At 40.9% G+C, this 19295-nt stretch overlaps 4 protein-coding genes across 4 annotated transcripts; 2 read left to right on the top strand and 2 right to left on the bottom strand.

Annotated features, from left to right (window-relative positions):
• Nucleotides 1-1162: 1162 nt before the first annotated feature.
• On the bottom strand, nucleotides 1163-4225 carry mmgt1 (membrane magnesium transporter 1). The gene is made up of 4 exons (XM_071457860.1): nucleotides 4070-4225; nucleotides 3719-3771; nucleotides 3512-3615; nucleotides 1163-2036 (listed from the first exon to the last, which is right to left on the bottom strand). Exons 1-4 carry the CDS (start codon nucleotides 4146-4148, stop codon nucleotides 1880-1882), a joined length of 393 nt encoding a protein of 130 aa, XP_071313961.1. The 5' UTR covers nucleotides 4149-4225; the 3' UTR covers nucleotides 1163-1879.
• Nucleotides 4226-4410: 185 nt separating this feature from the next.
• Nucleotides 4411-7204, top strand: pfdn6 (prefoldin subunit 6). Its single transcript, XM_071457861.1, has 4 exons — nucleotides 4411-4596; nucleotides 4822-4892; nucleotides 5037-5161; nucleotides 6912-7204. Exons 1-4 carry the CDS (start codon nucleotides 4533-4535, stop codon nucleotides 7027-7029), a joined length of 378 nt encoding a protein of 125 aa, XP_071313962.1. The 5' UTR covers nucleotides 4411-4532; the 3' UTR covers nucleotides 7030-7204.
• Nucleotides 7205-11382: 4178 nt separating this feature from the next.
• Nucleotides 11383-13137, bottom strand: her5 (hairy-related 5). The gene is made up of 3 exons (XM_071458008.1): nucleotides 12873-13137; nucleotides 12686-12781; nucleotides 11383-12590 (listed from the first exon to the last, which is right to left on the bottom strand). Exons 1-3 carry the CDS (start codon nucleotides 12981-12983, stop codon nucleotides 12135-12137), a joined length of 663 nt encoding a protein of 220 aa, XP_071314109.1. The 5' UTR covers nucleotides 12984-13137; the 3' UTR covers nucleotides 11383-12134.
• Nucleotides 13138-16161: 3024 nt separating this feature from the next.
• her11 (hairy-related 11) lies at nucleotides 16162-18049 on the top strand. The gene is made up of 4 exons (XM_071458104.1): nucleotides 16162-16330; nucleotides 16663-16758; nucleotides 16860-16953; nucleotides 17070-18049. The coding sequence occupies exons 1-4, from the start codon at nucleotides 16277-16279 to the stop codon at nucleotides 17690-17692; spliced, it is 867 nt and encodes a 288-aa protein (XP_071314205.1). The 5' UTR covers nucleotides 16162-16276; the 3' UTR covers nucleotides 17693-18049.
• The last annotated feature ends 1246 nt before the right edge of the window (nucleotides 18050-19295 follow it).

The raw sequence follows: 19295 nt of genomic DNA, 5'->3' as shown, positions 1-19295 counted from the left end.
TCAGTCCAAGAGAAACGACTTTCAGCTGACACTAATAAACAGGAGAGATGGACAGAAAACACTGGATGCTGTTGAAGAGTTGTAACAGCTTGAGAAGCTTCCTGTTCATCAGACTGAAGCTTCAGCCCTGCTGACACCTGCAGGACAGCGTCTACAACTGCAGGTCTTCAGATCAGGTTCTGGATGCAGCCGTCCAGCAGCAAGGTCAGGCTCACAGTCCACCTCTGCATGCAGTCATTATCACAGTGACTTGACAGCATTGTGATAGCATTAGCATTTGTAACCAATTTCTTCATATTTACTTAAAAAAAGATGACAGGACGGTAAATATTTGATGCCTTTCTGTTTTCTCTTATGAACAGTTTTTGGCAGAGATTGAAAAACTCTGGGAAAACAGGGTTTCCACTCTTTGCTAGAGATCATTTTCCAGGACATTTTCAGTGATGATCTAGCTCTTATCACAGACAGGAATCTGTTCCTATCCAATATGATAGTTGTAAATCATCCAACCTGCACACGCGTGGTGTGACTTCAGGGTGCGTTCACAGCATTGCCAAACAAAACCAATAGCATTCTATTCATGAACTAGCCTAACATTTGAATTTCAACATGATCCTGAACACATCTTTGCCTGAATATAGGAGAATGTTGAATTAATATTCCAGGACTTCTTACTTTTTCTGTCATGTTCCATGTGTTTTTCATGATTGGAAAACTGCTCAACAGCTTTTAAAATATGATTTACTGTTTTTCTTTATCAGGCATGACAGTAAACTGAATATCTAAAGGTTTTAGACTGATGATCAAAACAAGCCAACCAAAAACATTACTGTAGCCTCTGAGAAACTGTCAACACCATTTTCTTTTTTTTCCCATTTGTTAATTCTTCATAGACTAAATGATTAATGAATGAAAACATTTTTTTTTTGCAGAGTAAACAATAACAAAAATAAAGGTCAAGCAGCTCTTTTATGTTTGTAATAGGAGAATGTTAAAATAATTTTCCAGAACATTTGACTTTTTCTCTCATGTTCCATGAATTTTTCATAACTGGAAAACTGGTCAACTGTTTTCCAGGTTTTTCCATGACATGTGGGAACCCTGGAAAAGTGACATTCCATCCCTTGAATGGGTTGAGTTAGAAAAAAAAGATTCTGACGCCTTATAAAACCAGTATGCCTTTTATTAAATTAAAAACATCTGTTGAATCTTAACAAAAAGGTAAAATGAAGGGAAACTTCACCCAAATGACTGTACCATTGCTTTCAACTTTGCCTTAGTGTTCACAGTATCATTGGAACGGCAGTCTAATGTTTTCTGCTCTCACATCTCTCACCTTGCACTGATCTCCCATGGCATAAATGAAACCTCTTTATTGCATACAGGATATACAGACGAGCCTTTATGCTTCTAGGAAACCATCAAGTAAATAAAGGGTCCTCAGTTCATACGACAAAACTCATTTCAGTTAACAAAACTCTGCCCAGACAGCTGCTCGAGACTGATGTGTGGTTGAAATGAAACAGTAACTCAACAGGCATTTTTACGCCCCTCATACAAAGGATATACAAAGGACAGCAATATCCCAGTTCAGTTCAGGAGGGACAATGGAGGAGATGTCTCAGTATCTTAAGACTCCAAAGCATTTATATACTGTATATACAAACAAATCTGCTTGAAAAACTGAAGGGTTGGCACAGTCAGTGTGAATATGGTAGTGACCACTTTCTATGGACAGAGATGCAAGTTCGGACAGTATTAGTTTATATACAAATACAAATTAAAGTAGAGGAAGATGAATTCTCACTTTGCCCCCTCTGTCTAACAAAAACAAATCCTATCTGACGTAGATGATGTTGCAGGCAGGAAAAGGCCAGTCTCAGTGCAAATGCTCCAGCTTGCGTAGCCGTATGGGGTTGGGAAGAGCTTGCTGGTTGCGTGCAGAGGAAGGCTCCTCCTCCGGCGAGCGGAACAGCACCCGGCCCCGGTGATTGAAAAGGTAAAAGGATGGGTGGTTCCTCAGTGTATCAAATGTTCTGGGAAACAAAGATTTATGTTACTAGTAAAGCACAAATATTGTGCTGCTTTCAAAGAGATGAACAGGCAGCACGTGTTGGACACCCACTGCAGCAGGTGTATTATACTGCAGGTGTCAGACAGAACTAAACACCCCCCCCCCTTGGTATTTAAAAAAAAAAACACCATGATTGTCTATTTATCACTGTACAGCAAAGTGTTCAGTTTCACCCCGCGTTCTTTTGCCAGAAGATTACATATGGAAAAACAAGCAGCATGGAAGCCTGTGGCGTACAGCAGTTTATAGCTCAGGGACCTGGGTGAATATAAATAATAAAGCAGTGGTTTGGACGGATCAGTGGCACAAAATTGGAGATAATCTAGTGGTGAAAGAACTGGTTGATTTTGATCATTACTTAATTGCTGAAGTCTTTCCTTTGCCCATTTTGTTTTATATAACTAAACTGAAGATCTGCAGGTTTTAAAGTAGTCATCTTGAACTCTGGGAAATCGATGAATTTTTATCACTATTTCCTGATGTTTCATAGACTGACTGATTAATCAAAAAATGATAAAAACATGGACTCATAAAATAGTCATTTGTTGCAGCCCTAACATCATCAAAACATTAGCTGATGGAACAAAGTAGGAAGTAAATCTAAATAACCATCAGATCATACCGAATATAAAACTTCAACATATTAAATCGTTTTAAGGAGCCACAATGTTTTCTTCAGATCAATAACCCTTTTACTTAGATCTTACTAATTTCTTGTGGGTTTGGCAGATAGAAAAAGGTGAAACCCGACACTTAAACTATCTGGTCTTTATTAAAAGAAAACAGTACAAGCACAGTCTTAATAGATGTTTTAATATTGTTTCCTGCCACTTACTGCAATGTTTCTCCAATGCACTCAATATATGATCAATCTTTCCATCTTATGTGTCTGCTATCGGCAGTTTTACCTCTGCTATGATAATCGATTACTCAACTGACAGAACATCAATCAGCAATTATTATATTCATTGATTTAATGCTTGAGTCAATTTTTTTAAGCAAAAAGGCCAAGTTTCAGTTTTTAAAATATGATGATTTGCGGTTTTTCTTTGTCATATATGACATTAAATTAAATATCTGAGAAACTGTCAACACCACTATTTATTTATTTATTTTTCTATATTTTTCTATTTTTTACCTCTTCGTAGACTAAATGATTCATGAAGGGCTCAAAGAATAACTTGCAGATTAACCGGTTATGAAAATAATGCTTAAGCAGCTCTACTGTGTTTGACAGACTGGCTGAAGGAGTTGCACCAGGCCTTCGCAACACACAGGTCACACAATAACAGGTTAGTGAGTCTCTGTGGGAACTGATTCAAAGTAACGTTGCTATAAATGCAGGTGAGGTGGTGAACTGTACGTTTCCCCTGTGGCAGAGGACACAAACAGCTACATTATCAGGGGACTAAGGTGCTGCAGGGTAACTCAACCTACTTGTTTTTCAGCTCCGAGGAAGCATCCATGTCTTTGAACTCTCCAGCAATGTGGACAATACCATAACAGGTCATCACAAACGATAATAGGGTCTGTAATACAATCTGCAATAGGAAAAGGATAGTGATCAATACAAGAGACAAATCTTTAGGGTTAGTTGTCAAAGGAAAACAGAAAATTAACATTAAAAGGGTGAAAGTCACTCACATCAATTGGTAGTGTCTCATTTTCCTTCTCTGTGAGTCGCATGTATGATCGATCTGATGGGAAACAAAAGATGGATTGATGTGCAATCGCCTTTAAAATTCAAGATTATGATAGTCACCCTAGCTGTTACACCTCACTGACCGTGGTATTTCAATACTATCTGCAGATTAAAAAAAAAAAATCTCTGTCTGGTACAAAGCGGAGCTAAGCCGCGCTAGCATCTCATTAGCTAGCTGTTGGACCGAAAGGCCCATCCTGCTGTTTTATCTGCCCGCTGGGAGACAGCAGAGCTCCCTCGGAGTAAACAAAGATGCGGAGAGCTGCGTCTTCACTCCCTGCTCTAATACTTACGCTGTGCCGCTGAGAAAGCTGCGTGAGCTAAGGCAAAAAGTCCGACGCCGACAACACCTTTCCAAAACGACGAAGCCATCTTGAACCAGAGCGAAGAGGAACTGTGTGCAGTGTCGTAAAACAATGTCGTAAAGAGCCGCAACCATGACAGGGTCAAAAAATTTATCACCAACGGAAAGAAAGCGACGATAAAAGATTTAAATATAAATACATAAATATGCGCACTCTATTATGCTTTTAATGCTCGTTTATTTGTGTGTGTTGTGTGTTTCTGTAAGTTTATTTGTCATTGATACACCCCAAAAATAGTGAGGGCTCTTACTTTGAAGGGATCAAGTAACATCCGCTCTAGCCGCTGCCCTTTCCTGTTAGCAACACAGCTCTTTCATGCCACACCACATTTGGCTTCTTATTCTTTGATATCTTCATTTAGTCCGCAGTACTTACTCGAGCAAACACAAACATGGCAGAGGCCATTCAAAAGAAACTAAAAGCGGAATTAGAAAAATATACACAGATGCAGAAAGGTAGGTGCTAGCATAGCATTTCATTTTTCTCATTCCGTGCCATGTTGTTAAGAGCGAGCTAACTGACCATATTAGGATACCTAGTCGTACATTAAACAAACTAGTTTGACATTTCCGTGCATTTTAACTATTATTTATGGTCGCAGCAATATTTCCATTGTATTATTGTTATTACCGATGTGATAAATACATACACTCACTAGCAAATGTCTGTCTATCGCTCAGATGTTAGCAAGAGCATGTCAGCCAGACAGAAGCTGGAGACGCAGCTGACAGAGAACAACATTGTCAAAGAGGTAATGAAGAACTCGTTTTCTTTCTATATTTTATTTTTGCTTGACTGGAGTCAGTGTCGATGGCCCTTCAAATGTTGTATAAAAGCAATGTTCAGTATTAAAGATATGACCCCCCTCTTTCTCTCTCTCTATCCATCTTTCCAGGAGCTGGATCTGCTGGACAGCACAAACACAGTTTATAAGCTTATTGGTCCAGTATTAGTGAAGCAAGAACTGGATGAGGCCAAAGCTACGGTTGCAAAAAGGCTGGAGTATATTAACGGAGAAATGTGAGTCATTAAAGTTTGGTTCATTCCATAGCACTTAAACCTGTAGTCCTGTAGGATCAAATTTCACCAGTGTTTGGATTGCCTGTGTGGCACAGATTACTGCTGTTTGTCCGATAAGACCACCCACGTTTGCAAGAGCCTAGGAACTCTTTAAACTCAATATTTAGATTTTTGATGTATTTCCCACACAGTTCGGGGAGTAACAGTTTAACAAAGATAAAATCCCTTAAAAGCCACTCAACTATGCGATTTTAAGACCTAGTAATAAAACACAACTTACAGGGAGAGTATGTCTGTAAAAATTGATGCACTGAATTATTCTAAAAGCAGTAAAACACTGTTCACAAGGATAAAAGCACCTTAAAAGCTGGGAACACTAAAATAAGCAATACAAACTTAAAATCAGTGCCAGGGTGCAATAGGCTATCTTAAAATTTAGGGTGGTAATGTGTGTGTGTATATATATATATATATATATATATATATATATTTTTTTTTTTTTTTTTAAACAATACAGAAAGTGAGAAGCTCAGAGGGGGGTACCACACAGTCCAATGTCTAGAGAAGTGAAGTCTATACAGTCCAGTCCTATAGTGTGTGCAGCCAATGTGGTCCGTTGCCTCTGCCCCCTAACAATGGCTACTGGCCAGCAGCTGAGTTGGTTGGCGAGCAGGCTCTCTTTTCTAATGAGCAACGCCTTCTCGACGCAGCCCCACAATGCACTCAGCTCTGTTGACAGGGAAAGACTGGCCAGTGTATTGCTCACAAATCCACTGCCCAGGAACTAACGTTAGCCGTCTCTATCCTCACTATGGTACTCACCTCCCCTAATGAGACGTTTGTATAAATAATACCAAAACAGTTTACTGTGCATTCATCAGAAGAGTCATAGTATATAGATAGGTCCATATTCTCTAAATGTATCAGTCCTGTGTAGTTACACTTAATAGGACTTATGATCATCACTCAGATACTCTCAGTCTGCGTTGACAGAGTGTACATCTCAAGGTAATATTTAAAGAGAAGTGGAAAGATTGCAGATAGGGTTTACAGTAGCCACTGAAATGTCATTATTAAAAATGAACCCTGAATGCAAAACTTAATTTGAATATTTGGTTGAACGTAACATAACAGTGATTATAGCTGACCCATAACATCTGGAACATTAAATAGGGTTATTGTTATTTTGTGATGCCTTGAGGAAGTACATTGCCTGGCACCTATTGTGTAAATAGACCTCAGCTGTGAGTCATTATGGGGTTCTGCCCATGCCCCCAGATAAAGAGAGGAATGTGCTTCAGTTCTGAAGAAAGCCCACACAGTACATTTATCCTACCCTCGATGCACAGTTTCTGTGTTCTGCTTCAGGTATTGTGCACCAGTCCTGGGATGGATCTTCCAAAGTCTTCATATCTATATTGAATACACACAGTCACAGTAGGATACACTGACAAAAGCAGATTTGCTTCATGTTTACAGTTATTTTGTGGTGTGTTTGCGTTGTGTTGCATTTTTTATAATATTCCCATTACCTAGTCTCTGTGTGTTTGTGGAACAGATTCACTGTCATTACCCAAAATAGAATTATCTCTTCTGTGACACGGAGTCAGAACAGGATATTTTATATAGAAGTGTAAGCACATCATTGTACATAATTGTTGTCAAGAGTTTGTTATTCTAGCGTTTCTTGAGTATTGTAAAATTGATATTGTGGTGTTTTTTTGTCCTTCTGTTTTTTGTCCTGTTAAAGTCAAAGGTATGAGACGCTCCTGAAAGACATGGAAAAGAAATCTGACCAGCACCGAGAAGTCTTGTCCAGTTTACAGCAGGAGTTTCAGAAAGCTCAAGGCCTCGCTGGCAAAGTCTGACCAAGAGATGAAGCTGCACGCATGTTCACACACACATATAGACAGAATAAACAGAAGGGGATAGTCATAATACAGTGTAAATCTACTGAGTAAATTCTGCTTGTATCTCGTCATAATTTACAGTGTTATTACTGTGACTTTTCTCTTGTTACTAATAAACATGTTTTTCATGAAAGGTTGTACCTTTACATTTGTGTACTCGTAAATGCCACATAGTGAGGACCAAAAAGTTTTTTTTCCAAACATTGAGGACATTTTGGCCGAACCTCACTTTCTGACCTGCCTTCAGGAGGCATTTTGAGGGTTAAAGACTTGGTTTTAGGGTTTGGGTTAGAATAAGGTTAGGGTTCAGCATTCAGCTGTGATGGTTAGGGAATACATTATGTCAATGAGTGTCCTGTAAAACAGTGGCTCCCAACCTTTTTTCCTTGGAGCCCCCCTTGCTTGCATCCAAGACAGGCCAGGTGCCCCCCACCCTTACTCTTGCCTACACACGCACCAAAAGAATAAAGTGATTCATTACAAATCTTTATTTGCAAAAATAAACATCAATTGTAGGCTTATTCCTTCTCCTCTTTGGTTTACCATGTATATAAATGAATGTTTCTCATTCCTCCTTTTATGTCACCAGGTGTATCAAATACACACAAAAAATAATAACTGCAAAGACATTAAAATATTTCTAAACATTTAAACTTCAAACATAAGCTTACCATTAGAAGGCCTTCGTCCTTACAAAAAGTGGGATACATCAGCACCTATGGATGAATATAATTTTCTTTCCCTTTGTCACCAGGTGTATAAGATGCAAACAGAAATAATAACAATTGCAAGGAAATTAAACTATGTCTCTTTTCAAGAGAGCTCAACGTTAAACTTAACAACCAAACAGAATAGGCACACACACACACACACATCTCCTTAAAAAGGAATAAAGATTACTTTTCAGAGATTAATCAGCACCTCTGACCTACACATACAGCTCTGTCATAGATCCCCTTCAGACAATTAACTGAAATAGGGGCAATCCGTTGCAGATCCACATGCACATCAGGTATCAATAATAACAAACAGCAACAACATTTCACAAGTTGTGCCTTGTGTTTTTTACTCTGTCAGTCTGCTCTTTCATGAACTAATGGCTTGCATGCGTCTGACCAGGGATGCGGTGTCAGGTGTGATGGTTGTGACAGCCAGAACTAAGGTCCTGGTGGACATCAAGCTCTTAGCTCAGTGCCACCACACTGCTTCAACAGCTGTGGAAAATGCTGTAACTCCCCTTCAGACATTTTTCCAGCTCTGTTTTCCAGTTCCTGTTTGATTCAGGCCCCTGCGTCCGCCTGCTCGTCTCATTGCAGAGAGTGAATGTGTCCACCAGATCGGCCGGTTTGATCCAAAACGCGTCAGTCAGCTGTTCATGGAGGTGGTCGATTGTGATCTTTCAAAAATGATTTTATTTTTTCCCGCAGTTCCATAAAACGCACAAGCGCCGTACCTGTGTGTAGCAGTGTTTGATGTCGGCCGCCAGCTGACCTGACAGGACTGTTGCTCACACCGTGAGGGTCACAAGGTTCAAAGGTCACAGAGGTGTGGCTACTAAGTGGCTTCATAAATTTAAATGTGGAACAAAATATATTTTCAGTCGGTATATGCAGTCTTTTGATTATCCATCTGGTTTTGTTGTTATGATTTTTTATTTAACACACACAGATATAATTGTGACGCGCACCCCCTGTTATCTCTGGCCAGGTTGGGAACCACTGCTCTAAAAGATAGAAGTACAACTGTGTGTGTGTGTGTGTGTGTGTGTGTGTGTGTGTGTCTGTTGAACATTTAATTGCTGGGGCAGGCCTGTGGCCACCAGAGCAGATGTTGTCCAGCCACTGTCCCGCCCCGCAGCTCACAGCAGCAGCGGTGGAGCATTGTTTCCCACCGTCTACCACCAGCGGAGGATTTAGGCAACATGAATAATCAAAGCACAAGTCCTCTACAGTTTGAAGATCCAAAACGTCCTCAATAGTCACCGCCAAGTCACAACAAAACATGGGCTCTGCATTATGAATTGACATGAGCGCTTGGAAGCAGCCTGCTTATAAATAACTGTTGCTTTACCAGGTCCCAGACAGCTTTGTCTGTGGAAGTTGTATTAAATGAAATAACTGGGTACCTAAACCCATAGGTTAAATTCCTAAGGTAGCCTGCTATAATGTAATAAAAAGTGAAAACACCTTTGCCCTATCGTTTGGGCTACAGGGTTTTAGCTCATGAGGCAGACGTATGTTTATTAGTGTACAACCAGGGTCGATGCTTTTAAACGCATTAAACACAGTAGCATTTAATTTATATGACCAGTTATATGCAAAACAAAATGGTAGGCTGTGCTAAAGAACTAAAGAACATATTCTGAATCACAAGTAATATTGTGTAGCCCCAAAACCCGAGTTGATTCATAGCGTTAAAGCAGCATAAACCTCTAAACTAAAAGAAAACTGCTGACATACAGACCTGGGCCACATGAAAATGTCTTAAAGCCTGTACAAACAGATGTGCAATAATAACAACCAATAACAATAATGGCGTCATAAAGCTGTCCCCGGGCACAAGCCTGTCACCTGTGACGCGTGGGTGCCAGCACACCCATTAGCACCCTGAGGTGCGGGGTTTGACGCGTGGCCACAGGTATCTCCAGTCTCTACAATACAGGATCAATATCACCCGCAGGCTCTGAAATACAGGATCAAATGTACGAGGTTCTGTGAAAGCGCCACTACAGCTGACCATGTGGTGTAAGTGGTCGCTGTATGTGTTTTATTCAAGTTGTAACAAGCGTAAGGACGTCAACTGTAACAGCTGTAGAAAATCAATGAACTGAAAACTAAGAAGCTCCAGACAAACTGTAACTCACTCCACAAGTTGTATGAGAGCAGCCTTCTATAAAACTAATACCACGGAGATCTGGCTGGTGGGAAGTGAAGGCATCAGATGGTTTTGTTGATGAGGCCAAACGGTGATTTATCACTTTGGTTTATTGTGTTCGCGCTGATGTGGTAAAAACCAACAGAAACAGCCACTGGTTGAACTGTTTATCAGTGTGGTGGGTTTCTGACGGTGTTGTTTAGCAAAACTGGGTAAATGTCTTGCTAATAAAGGTGAAGGTCATTCTTCAGTTACTCCAGGACACATTTCCGCCTGCTTTTTGTCTAAAGTAAACAAACTGGAAAGCTGTAAGCAGATACATCCGCACTGAACTAATCTTAGACTGACAATAAATTTAATCCTCATTGAGACAGATGCCCCTCAAATGAAACCCTAATCTGATTCTAACTTTAATTGATTTACTTAGTCCTGCGGGCTTTTCAGCGGGGGGTTTAAGCTGAAAGCGCACAAAGGAGCATCCTGTCCAGAGATCAGCCCAGCGGGACTAACACCTCCTTTGATACGAGATGTTTTCAGACCGGCTCTGGAGGAATGCATCAGCACCGCACCAGCAAAGGGTCATCATAAGGAAATATAGTACATCACATGCATTATCCACTTTTAAGTAACTTTAGCTAATACTTTCAACTGTTTTTAAATCTCTGTATTTTTTATTGTAGAGTCCTAGATTTTATATTGTCTGGTAAAGCACATTGTAACTGTTTTGAAAGGTGCTATATAAATAAAGCTTGTTGTTATTACTTCCCCAGCAAATTTGAAACACCAGAACCATCAGAGCATCACTACTATGACCAGCCTATAAGGACACGTAGGCTACTTTTCCAGTGTAAGAGCGATGTGCAGGGCAGTTGGCACATACTGTAGCCTGGATGGAGAACACTTATGAGGTAATCCAATGTGCATTGATATGTTGATGCGTGGGAGCCTGTTGCTTTAGTGCGGTTTTTCAAATGTAGAAAAGCACACGACAGTGGCCATTAACACACTCACAGCATCCAGACACTTTCAGCCAATATACAAAACCACTCCAGAGCCCCACGTACAGCAGCCTTGAAACTTCCCACTGAACAGTTTACACTGTATCCTCTGTGGCTGCAGGCCACGTAGCGTTTAATCAGACTAAATCACGACATATTCACTGTGACTAGTGCTGCATGTGTGAAGACTGAGTGGCATCGAAATAGACACTGGACGTGCTGGGGGTGGTGCAGCCTCCCTCGTCATCAGAGTGGTGTGATGTGGACTGATCAACAGTATCACCAGGAGAATTGAACATATTTTCCTGTCGTATATATTACAATGGGAATTATTTACACATGAGAAAATACAGCGTGCCGAATTGTTAAAACGGATTTTATTGGTTCACTTGATAATAAAACATTACACGCAGTGAAAGACTGTAATGTCTGTGTTTTGTGTAGATTGGGCGCTACCCCGCCAGAAGCAGTCTGGACGCTGGACAGTGTGTGAATGACCGCTCTGGTTTGCTTTTCAACATTTGAAAAACTGCTCTTGAGATCATAGGAGCGACTGGCCTCCTATCATCAACATCTCAATAGACGGAATGTGCCATAACTGCTGTCCAGCCTGGATAAAGTATGTGCTAACTGTCCTGCAGATGCCCCCCTTTTCTTTAAAAGAGCAGCGGTAAAGTCCACTCAAGTGCAAACTATTCAGACAGCAAATAGGCCAATCCAAGGATCTGGAATGATCAGGAAATTGTACTTTAATTGCGACTGGGAACAGAGAGTTCAACAAGAATGTGTACATCCCAGGACAAAGCAAAAATAGAATAGCACCCTCAAGTCAAAGCAGGAAAGCGACTTTACGCATGCGTTTCAGCAGTTTTACGCATGCGTTTCAGCAGCACCAAATAGATAGAACACAGTTTTGGTGTAAAAATAACAGCATCTGCGGTGACACCCGCCTAAAACATATCATATTTACATCTAAAAAAAGAAAAATATAGCATATGATGCGCAAAACAGGTGAATCTCAAAGCAAAAAGGCCACATCAAAGATATCATCTTACAGGCAAGAGTTGTCATAGAAAATGTCTTCACTGTACAAGGGGATCTGGGCTGTACAATCAAATACATATTTACAGAGTCTGTTGGCATCTACAGTCAGCTACATATCTAAAATAAAAATCTGTGTCAGAGAGTCTGTCACTGAGGCCAGGGCCTCCACACAGGATCAGTGACGTGCGTGGAGGAAAGCAGCTTCCCGGCCTCGCAGTGGAGGCCAGTGGTCTGGGTGAGGTACGGATGAGAGATCCCATGCTGGCGGTGGTGGGGGGGCAGGTGCTGAGGAGCCGAGTCACCGGCAGCAGCGGGTACCAGTGCCTTGTGGATGTGCCCTGGTGAGGAAGGGTGCGTATGGGGCTCGGGAAGCGCAAAGGACGACTGGACTATATCCCCACTTGTCTCCTCTGAGTCGTGGCCTCTGGCGGCTATGAAGCGGCTGACCCTCAGCAGGCAGGTCCTCATGCCCTCATGGTAGCTGTGCTGGCGGGCAGAGGCCTGCTCCCTGGACAGGACTCTGTCCACCTCCCTGTCTGTCTTCAGGAACTGGACCACACTCTCCAGAATCTCTGCCTTCTCCACCTTCGGATTCTTCAGTTTCTAAAGCAAGAAAGGTGGAGTTCAAATTACTCACCGATCATCGGCATTAATAGCATTAATATGAAGACGAACATGACCATGAGTTGTAGACCTACCTCATTGTGGGTGTTCTCCAGCATCAGAAGTCGTAATGTCTCCAGACTGTGGTTGATTCGCTCCCGCCTGCGTTTCTCCATCAGAGGTTTAGACACCTTAGGATTGAAACGTACAACATCAGAATCAAAACCCGACTCAACATTTTCTCCAGAAACTCCTTCTCACAGCCAGATCTCAGCATCTTACCCGTCTCACACTCCTCTGTCCGGGAGACTCTGGCGAAGCTAAAACCTTCATGATTGAACCTGCGTCGCGTCTGTTTGTCCTGACTATGGATCCAAAGTGAAGGAGACACATGTTGGTGTCCTCACTGAAATCTGTAGATGCCCCTCCACACAGCCACGCCCCCTGCTGGACACGCCTCACTCCTTCAGCGACCGTGACACTGAATTGAATCAGATTATTTTACATGATTTTACTGCATGACTTTATAGATAGGACCCAGTAATTCTCAGCCTGTTTTGATTATCAGGCCTATAACCAAAAATAAAGGGAGTGTGCCATGTGTTTTTTTTACAATGTGGTTTCTTTAATCGAGTCATCCAGATACAGTTTCAGTCTGATGCAACTGGAACTACTGAATGTGACTCAGTTTTATTGCTTCTTTATTTTCATCTCAGTTACATTTCAGGGAGGAATGTAAAAGAAAAGTAGAGAAATGTAAAATATGTGACTAGTATAACGCTAGTAGGCCATATGTAGACTATACACTTGCATTATATTTTATAGGCCTAGATAGATAGATAGATAGATAGATAGATAGATAGATAGATAGATAGATAGATAGACAGACAGACAGACAGACAGACAGATAGATAGATAGATAGATAGATAGATAGATAGATAGATAGATAGATAGATAGATAGGTAGATAGATAGAGAGACAGATAGATAGAGAGACAGATAGATAGATAGATAGATAGATAGATAGATAGATAGATAGATAGATAGATAGGTAGATAGATAGACAGACAGATAGATAGATAGATAGATAGATAGACAGACAGATAGATAGATAGATAGACAGACAGACAGATAGATAGATAGATAGATAGATAGATAGATAGATAGATAGATAGATAGATAGACAGACAGATAGATAGATAGATAGACAGACAGACAGATAGATAAATAGATAGATAGATAGATAGATAGATAGATAGACAGACAGATAGATAGATAGATAGATAGACAGACAGATAGATAGATAGATAGATAGACAGACAGATAGATAGATAGATAGACAGACAGACAGATAGATAGATAGATAGATAGATAGACAGACAGATAGATAGATAGATAGACAGACAGACAGATAGATAGATAGATAGATAGATAGATAGATAGATAGATAGATAGACAGACAGATAGATAGATAGATAGACAGACAGACAGATAGATAGATAGATAGATAGATAGATAGATAGATAGACAGACAGATAGATAGATAGATAGACAGACAGACAGATAGATAAATAGATAGATAGATAGATAGATAGATAGACAGACAGATAGATAGATAGATAGACAGACAGACAGATAGATAGATAGATAGACAGACAGATAGATAGATAGATAGATAGACAGACAGATAGATAGATAGATAGATAGACAGACAGATAGATAGATAGATAGACAGACAGACAGATAGATAGATAGATAGATAGACAGACAGACAGACAGATAGATAGATAGATAGATAGATAGATAGACAGATAGATAGATAGACAGATAGATAGATAGATAGATAGATAGATAGATAGATAGATAGATAGATAGATAGATAGATAGATAGATAGATAACCCCCCCCCCCGCCCACACCACCACCACACCCTACCATAACAGGAGCTGACCTGATGCTCCAGAGCCAAATTGCTCGCTTCACACCTAAACGGTTGTGTTGTGTGAAGGTGTTGTGTTTTTCCTCGGTGGGTGTGGTTGTGCACCCTCCACAGTGCTTGCTGGACAAGATCCGTGCAGGGGCAGCTTGATGTTAAATGTTCACCACAGTATTTCTGTCTCTGAGAAGGAGTGGGATTAGAGTCGAGGGGCTTTGGGTTTTGGGGTAGCTTCAGCTTCAGCACTGCATTTATGCTCACCCCTGATCCCCATAATTGGCTCAAGTGTGGAGATAACACTGGGATGATCGGATCACGGGGATCCCGTAGAGATTAAGTGGCTTTTCAGAGGCAATGATACTTCCGTTTAAAATCAAAGAGGGTGCGATTAGTTCAGGCTCAGGGGCCAGTGCTGGTAACCATGGCACCAGGGGAGTAATGGAGGCTCAGTATAGACTATATCTATTTAAACATATTTTACATTTAAACATGTTTTTTCAAGGATCGAGATGATGGTGTGATTGTAGCAGGAAAAAATAAGATAAACTATTTAGCGTTTGGATGTAAAGAGTCTCTCTCTCTCTCTCTCTCCCCCCGGCCCCACAGGAGTGTGTGGGGGGATTTAAGACGCGTGGACCCGCCCCATAAATAAGTGCTATAATGTGGTCGCCTGAGCCTGTGATGGAAACTAATGAGTTTAAAATGCGCCCTTTGGTGGCAGAGAAATGAACCGTTCACTTCTAATATCGCGGCTGCTGGGGTGTGTCGGTGCCAGCCACGCTGACAAAAGACTGAAAAAAAAAAACAATAAGGCTGAAATCACTGGTTTCTAACTTGTAACAACTGGTCTGATTTTGAAAGTGTGCGTGTGTGTGAAGCGCAAACATGAGGTATGAAGCTGACCCGAGGCAGCGCACACTTCCCACTCAGGTGTAACACTCACCCTCTCACTTCATCACTACAGCAGACAAACGGGACCTGTTCTCCCGTTTGTCTGCTGCTCCCAAACAAATGTTTTGCCCTCACATTAAAGCGCCTCACCCTTTAACGCAGTGAAGCCTATTTCTTATTTTTCACACATGCATAACCCGACATGTAGAGAGAGATGAGTGGATCTAATCGTCTTGTACCACTTCTTCATTTGGACCAACAGTCCCTCATTTGGTCTTTTTCAGCACTTGATGCAAAGTGCCGATGTCTCACACGTCATAAAAAGCCCTCGGAGCTGCCCACTCTCTCACTTCACGCCTGTTCCCACGAGAAAACCTCAGGTTCCCATCGTCTCACCTCACGGCTGCTTCTTCTGAGGAGCCCTGACCAGGATGTGCGACATTTACTAATTCAATTAATGCTAAGTGGTGGATGAATTAAGACAGTGACTGATGTTACACAATGTTTGCTCATCTACTTCATGTGTAACACACATTACTACAAAATACAACAACTTTGATTTTCTTGTATTTGTGATATAAACTACATTAGAAAACCACTAAAATAACAAATTAGAAAAAACTTTCTGGCATCTTCTCAAACAGATAATTTCACTTGACAAGAAATGTGATGCTGATTGTTGGTCACGGTGGTAAATTGTTAGTTTCGATAATAAAACCATTCTCGGTTCTGTGTCGTCACGCACACCTGTCAGCCAATCAGGGGCCGCCTGAGGTCCGCTTCTGCCCGCCCACAGGGACCCGAGGGCTTCTTCAGCAGCTGCAGCTCTCAGTCAGGACATTTGGACCAAACACTGCAACATGACCAGAAAACTACAAAATCCCAGTCTGGATGATGCCAAGAGCAGAAAAAGGGTAAGAACTTATTTATTTATTTATTTATTTACATGTGAGCACTTTCTACTAATGTTAACTTAAAAAATGTTTTTAAGTTATGGTTAAAACCTTTATTTGTGCTAACAAATAATTCACTAATAAGATTTGGGATTTATTATAACATCTTAACAGAAACCCCCAGATTGTTATTATCTATGCCTTATTACTGAACTATAAAGTGTTAGTAAATTATTCATTAACAATTAATAATGCATTTATTTTTCATATTGACTCAACAGTCAAATATGACCTGGGGCACCTTGTTGATTGGCCACAGTTTAATCACATAATGCTGGTTATCTTCCCTCTAGGTTCTGAAACCAGTCGTTGAGAAGAAGAGAAGAGATCGAATAAACCAAAGTCTGGCTGAACTGAGAAGTTTGCTGTTGAATCACACATCGGATCCAGTGAGTCTTGTCAAAACAGCTGCTCTTCACGTATTTGAAAAAATCAGAACCTTACAGTGACGAAATGAATTTCTCCTCTGCTTCTCTGTTGTCACTCACAGCGACTGCAGAATCCCAAAATAGAGAAGGCAGAGATTCTGGACTTGGCCGTGGAATATCTTCAGAAGTGGACCGATGGAAAGAAGTTGAGCAGTGGTTAGTTCACTAGTCGCTTAAAGTGTACGAGAATCCTGTTTCTGCTGCGACAAATCAGTGTTGTGTTATTGCACTCTGTTTTATCTCCCGTCCTGGTGTCTTCTTACTTGTTGCAGACTCTACTAACAGACAGATGAGGACTCGTGCTCCTGTGGTCAGCCTTCATCACCCAGAGGCCAGACCTCCTCCTCTCTTCACCATTCAGAGTGCAGGTTTTCAGCAGTGTGTGGCTCAGCTGACCAGCTATATGAACAAAATAACACCGGCCCAGAGAACAAGCCTGATTGAGGGGCTGAAACATCACACGGAGAGCCAGCAGCCAAAGCCGGACTTCAACCAGAGAGCGACTGAAACAGAGACGCCAGATGCAGCATCTGAGAGAAAAGACGACTCTTCCAAGTTGCTGTTTCCATCCCATTCCCCATTTCAGCCTCAGTTGTGCTCCACACCATGCCACGACTACCTCTCCCCTCCCACGTCTCCCTGGTTCTCTCCTTCGTTCTCCACATATGCCACCTCTCCTTCTTTCCCATCATTAGCCTCTCACTTCTCCTTCCCCCCCAGCCTGTCACCTCCGTCTTCCAACACCTCCTTTTATAGTTTCTCTCCCACAGCCCCTCACACTGGCCCTCCTGCCCTCCACTTCCCCCCGCTCACTCTGAGATCCTCTCCACGCCGAGCACCGAGGGAGGGGTCACTACCAAACTCTTCTTCACCCATGTGGAGACCTTGGTTTTGACGAGTTGGTGCAGAGACTGATGAACTGAGAACAGCAGAGCCACTGAGTGGGAACAAACTGGAAGAACAAACTGTCTGCAATGTACAGTGTATATATTGTTAAAATGTCCTATATTTTGTATTTGACCTGTAAATAAAAATTGTACTTGAATCTCATGAAGTCTCAGTTTCTGCATTTATGAACTGTACACTCACAATGAACAAGGTTTTATGTTCACTCCCCTTGAGATTACATATCTACACTGAAGAGATATGTGTAAATATGTAATAATATTTGTAAAAGCCAAAGGCTACCTGTTGCATTTTATGCAACAGGCTAATACAATTAAGGAACATTATCAAAACAGTTCAACAAGACTTTATTTCCCATGTCTTGCAGGAGGACAGGTATTTAGATGATATTTCTATAACTTCTGGATTATAGAAGCTAAATTTGTGACATGGAAAACCAACAATTGAAATGATGAAATGAAACTGAAAAATACTCTCAGTCATGTTTGGAAGTATGGAGGTCAGCAATCTGTTATGAAAAAAGTCATAATGGGGCGACGGCACTGAAAGGGAACTCCTGGTTACAGGTCTCAGGGAGTTTGACTACATGTGACAAAAGCTGTATACAGTTTTTTTTGTGTGTTAAGTCTGATAAATTGCCTCAAGTGATGTCACCTGAGTCGGTGTTGGTTGGAGCTGAAGACTAAAAGTCTGAAAATGAAAAAAAAAAATCTGGAAAGAAGTGATTTTGCCAGACCTCTGACTGTTCCACATCTCTGACTGGCTCCAGGGCACATTTGCTGCTAACACACCAGAATCTCAGACCCAACTGTCAGCAAGTCAGGTTGCATTGTGGGTAATGTAGGCAACAGGCTTTGAAAACCTCTGGTCCTTTCCCAGTATTTTACAGTATTAGAATCAACTTTTAAAACTTGTTTGAGATACACCATACATCACTGTAAACATCATTGGTTAGTTGGTGTTAATGTCATGTGAGTAGATCTACAATTGTATACAAATGTTTGTGCATCCCAAGATAAAAGAGGTAAATACACCAAAAAACAACAAATAGACGTTTAATATAAGACTTCAACTCTTCAAATGTTACTAACTTGTTACCTTTTATTTTATGAGGGAAAAATTAGAAAAAAATGAAACTAATTTTGCCACGTATAAAAGTATGGGCACTCTACTAAGTCAGCACCTTGCTGTTTGGCTTTAGCGTAGGACTGAATGATTAAACTATTGTCAGCTTTTGACATCCATCCCACTTAAAGTCCTGTGGTAAATATACTGTACATCAGTGGTTCTCAACCTGTGGGCTGGGGCCCACTGGTGGACCATGAAGGTATTGCAAGTGGGCTGACAAGTCATTTGCTAAACAGTACAATTTTGTTGAAAAGATGTAATTATAAACAAACAAAAACATAAATAATTAAAAATATATATATTTTATGACGCATTGATGTTTAAAAACCTTAAAAATGTTGAAAACTCCTTTCATTGTTTTTTTTCTTTTTCTGTAATAAAGCCTATCACTGTAATAAGCCAATGATAGGAACTTTTATGTTGTCACCACATCATGCACTTGTAATCACAGTCTGACTGCGCGC

This window comes from Trachinotus anak, unplaced genomic scaffold (genome assembly GCF_046630095.1).
Source record: "Trachinotus anak isolate AG129_WGS33_773 ecotype Australia unplaced genomic scaffold, CSIRO_AGI_Tana_v1 ptg000021l, whole genome shotgun sequence".
Lineage (NCBI taxonomy): Eukaryota > Metazoa > Chordata > Actinopteri > Carangiformes > Carangidae > Trachinotus > Trachinotus anak.
Note: the sequence above shows the minus strand (reverse complement) of the source record. Positions and strands in the feature narration are given on the sequence as shown.

Bases quoted from the DNA above. Each gene is read 5' to 3' on its own strand.
- mmgt1 (XM_071457860.1), bottom strand. From the start codon at position 4,148: ATGGCTTCGTCGTTTTGGAAAGGTGTTGTCGGCGTCGGACTTTTTGCC. The intron at 3,616-3,718 runs GTGAGTGACTTT...TTCCTATTGCAG, and splicing joins ATGAGACACTACCAATTGAT to ATTGTATTACAGACCCTATT. The intron at 2,037-3,511 runs GTAGGTTGAGTT...TTTGTTTCCCAG, and splicing joins TCCTCGGAGCTGAAAAACAA to AACATTTGATACACTGAGGA.
- pfdn6 (XM_071457861.1), top strand. From the start codon at position 4,533: ATGGCAGAGGCCATTCAAAAGAAACTAAAAGCGGAATTAGAAAAATAT. The intron at 4,597-4,821 runs GTAGGTGCTAGC...TCTATCGCTCAG, and splicing joins ATATACACAGATGCAGAAAG to ATGTTAGCAAGAGCATGTCA. The intron at 4,893-5,036 runs GTAATGAAGAAC...CCATCTTTCCAG, and splicing joins AGAACAACATTGTCAAAGAG to GAGCTGGATCTGCTGGACAG.
- her5 (XM_071458008.1), bottom strand. From the start codon at position 12,983: ATGTGTCTCCTTCACTTTGGATCCATAGTCAGGACAAACAGACGCGAC. The intron at 12,782-12,872 runs GTAAGATGCTGA...TTCAATCCTAAG, and splicing joins GACAGAGGAGTGTGAGACGG to GTGTCTAAACCTCTGATGGA. The intron at 12,591-12,685 runs GTAGGTCTACAA...TTCTTGCTTTAG, and splicing joins TGGAGAACACCCACAATGAG to AAACTGAAGAATCCGAAGGT.
- her11 (XM_071458104.1), top strand. From the start codon at position 16,277: ATGACCAGAAAACTACAAAATCCCAGTCTGGATGATGCCAAGAGCAGA. The intron at 16,331-16,662 runs GTAAGAACTTAT...TCTTCCCTCTAG, and splicing joins ATGCCAAGAGCAGAAAAAGG to GTTCTGAAACCAGTCGTTGA. The intron at 16,954-17,069 runs GTTAGTTCACTA...TACTTGTTGCAG, and splicing joins TGGAAAGAAGTTGAGCAGTG to ACTCTACTAACAGACAGATG.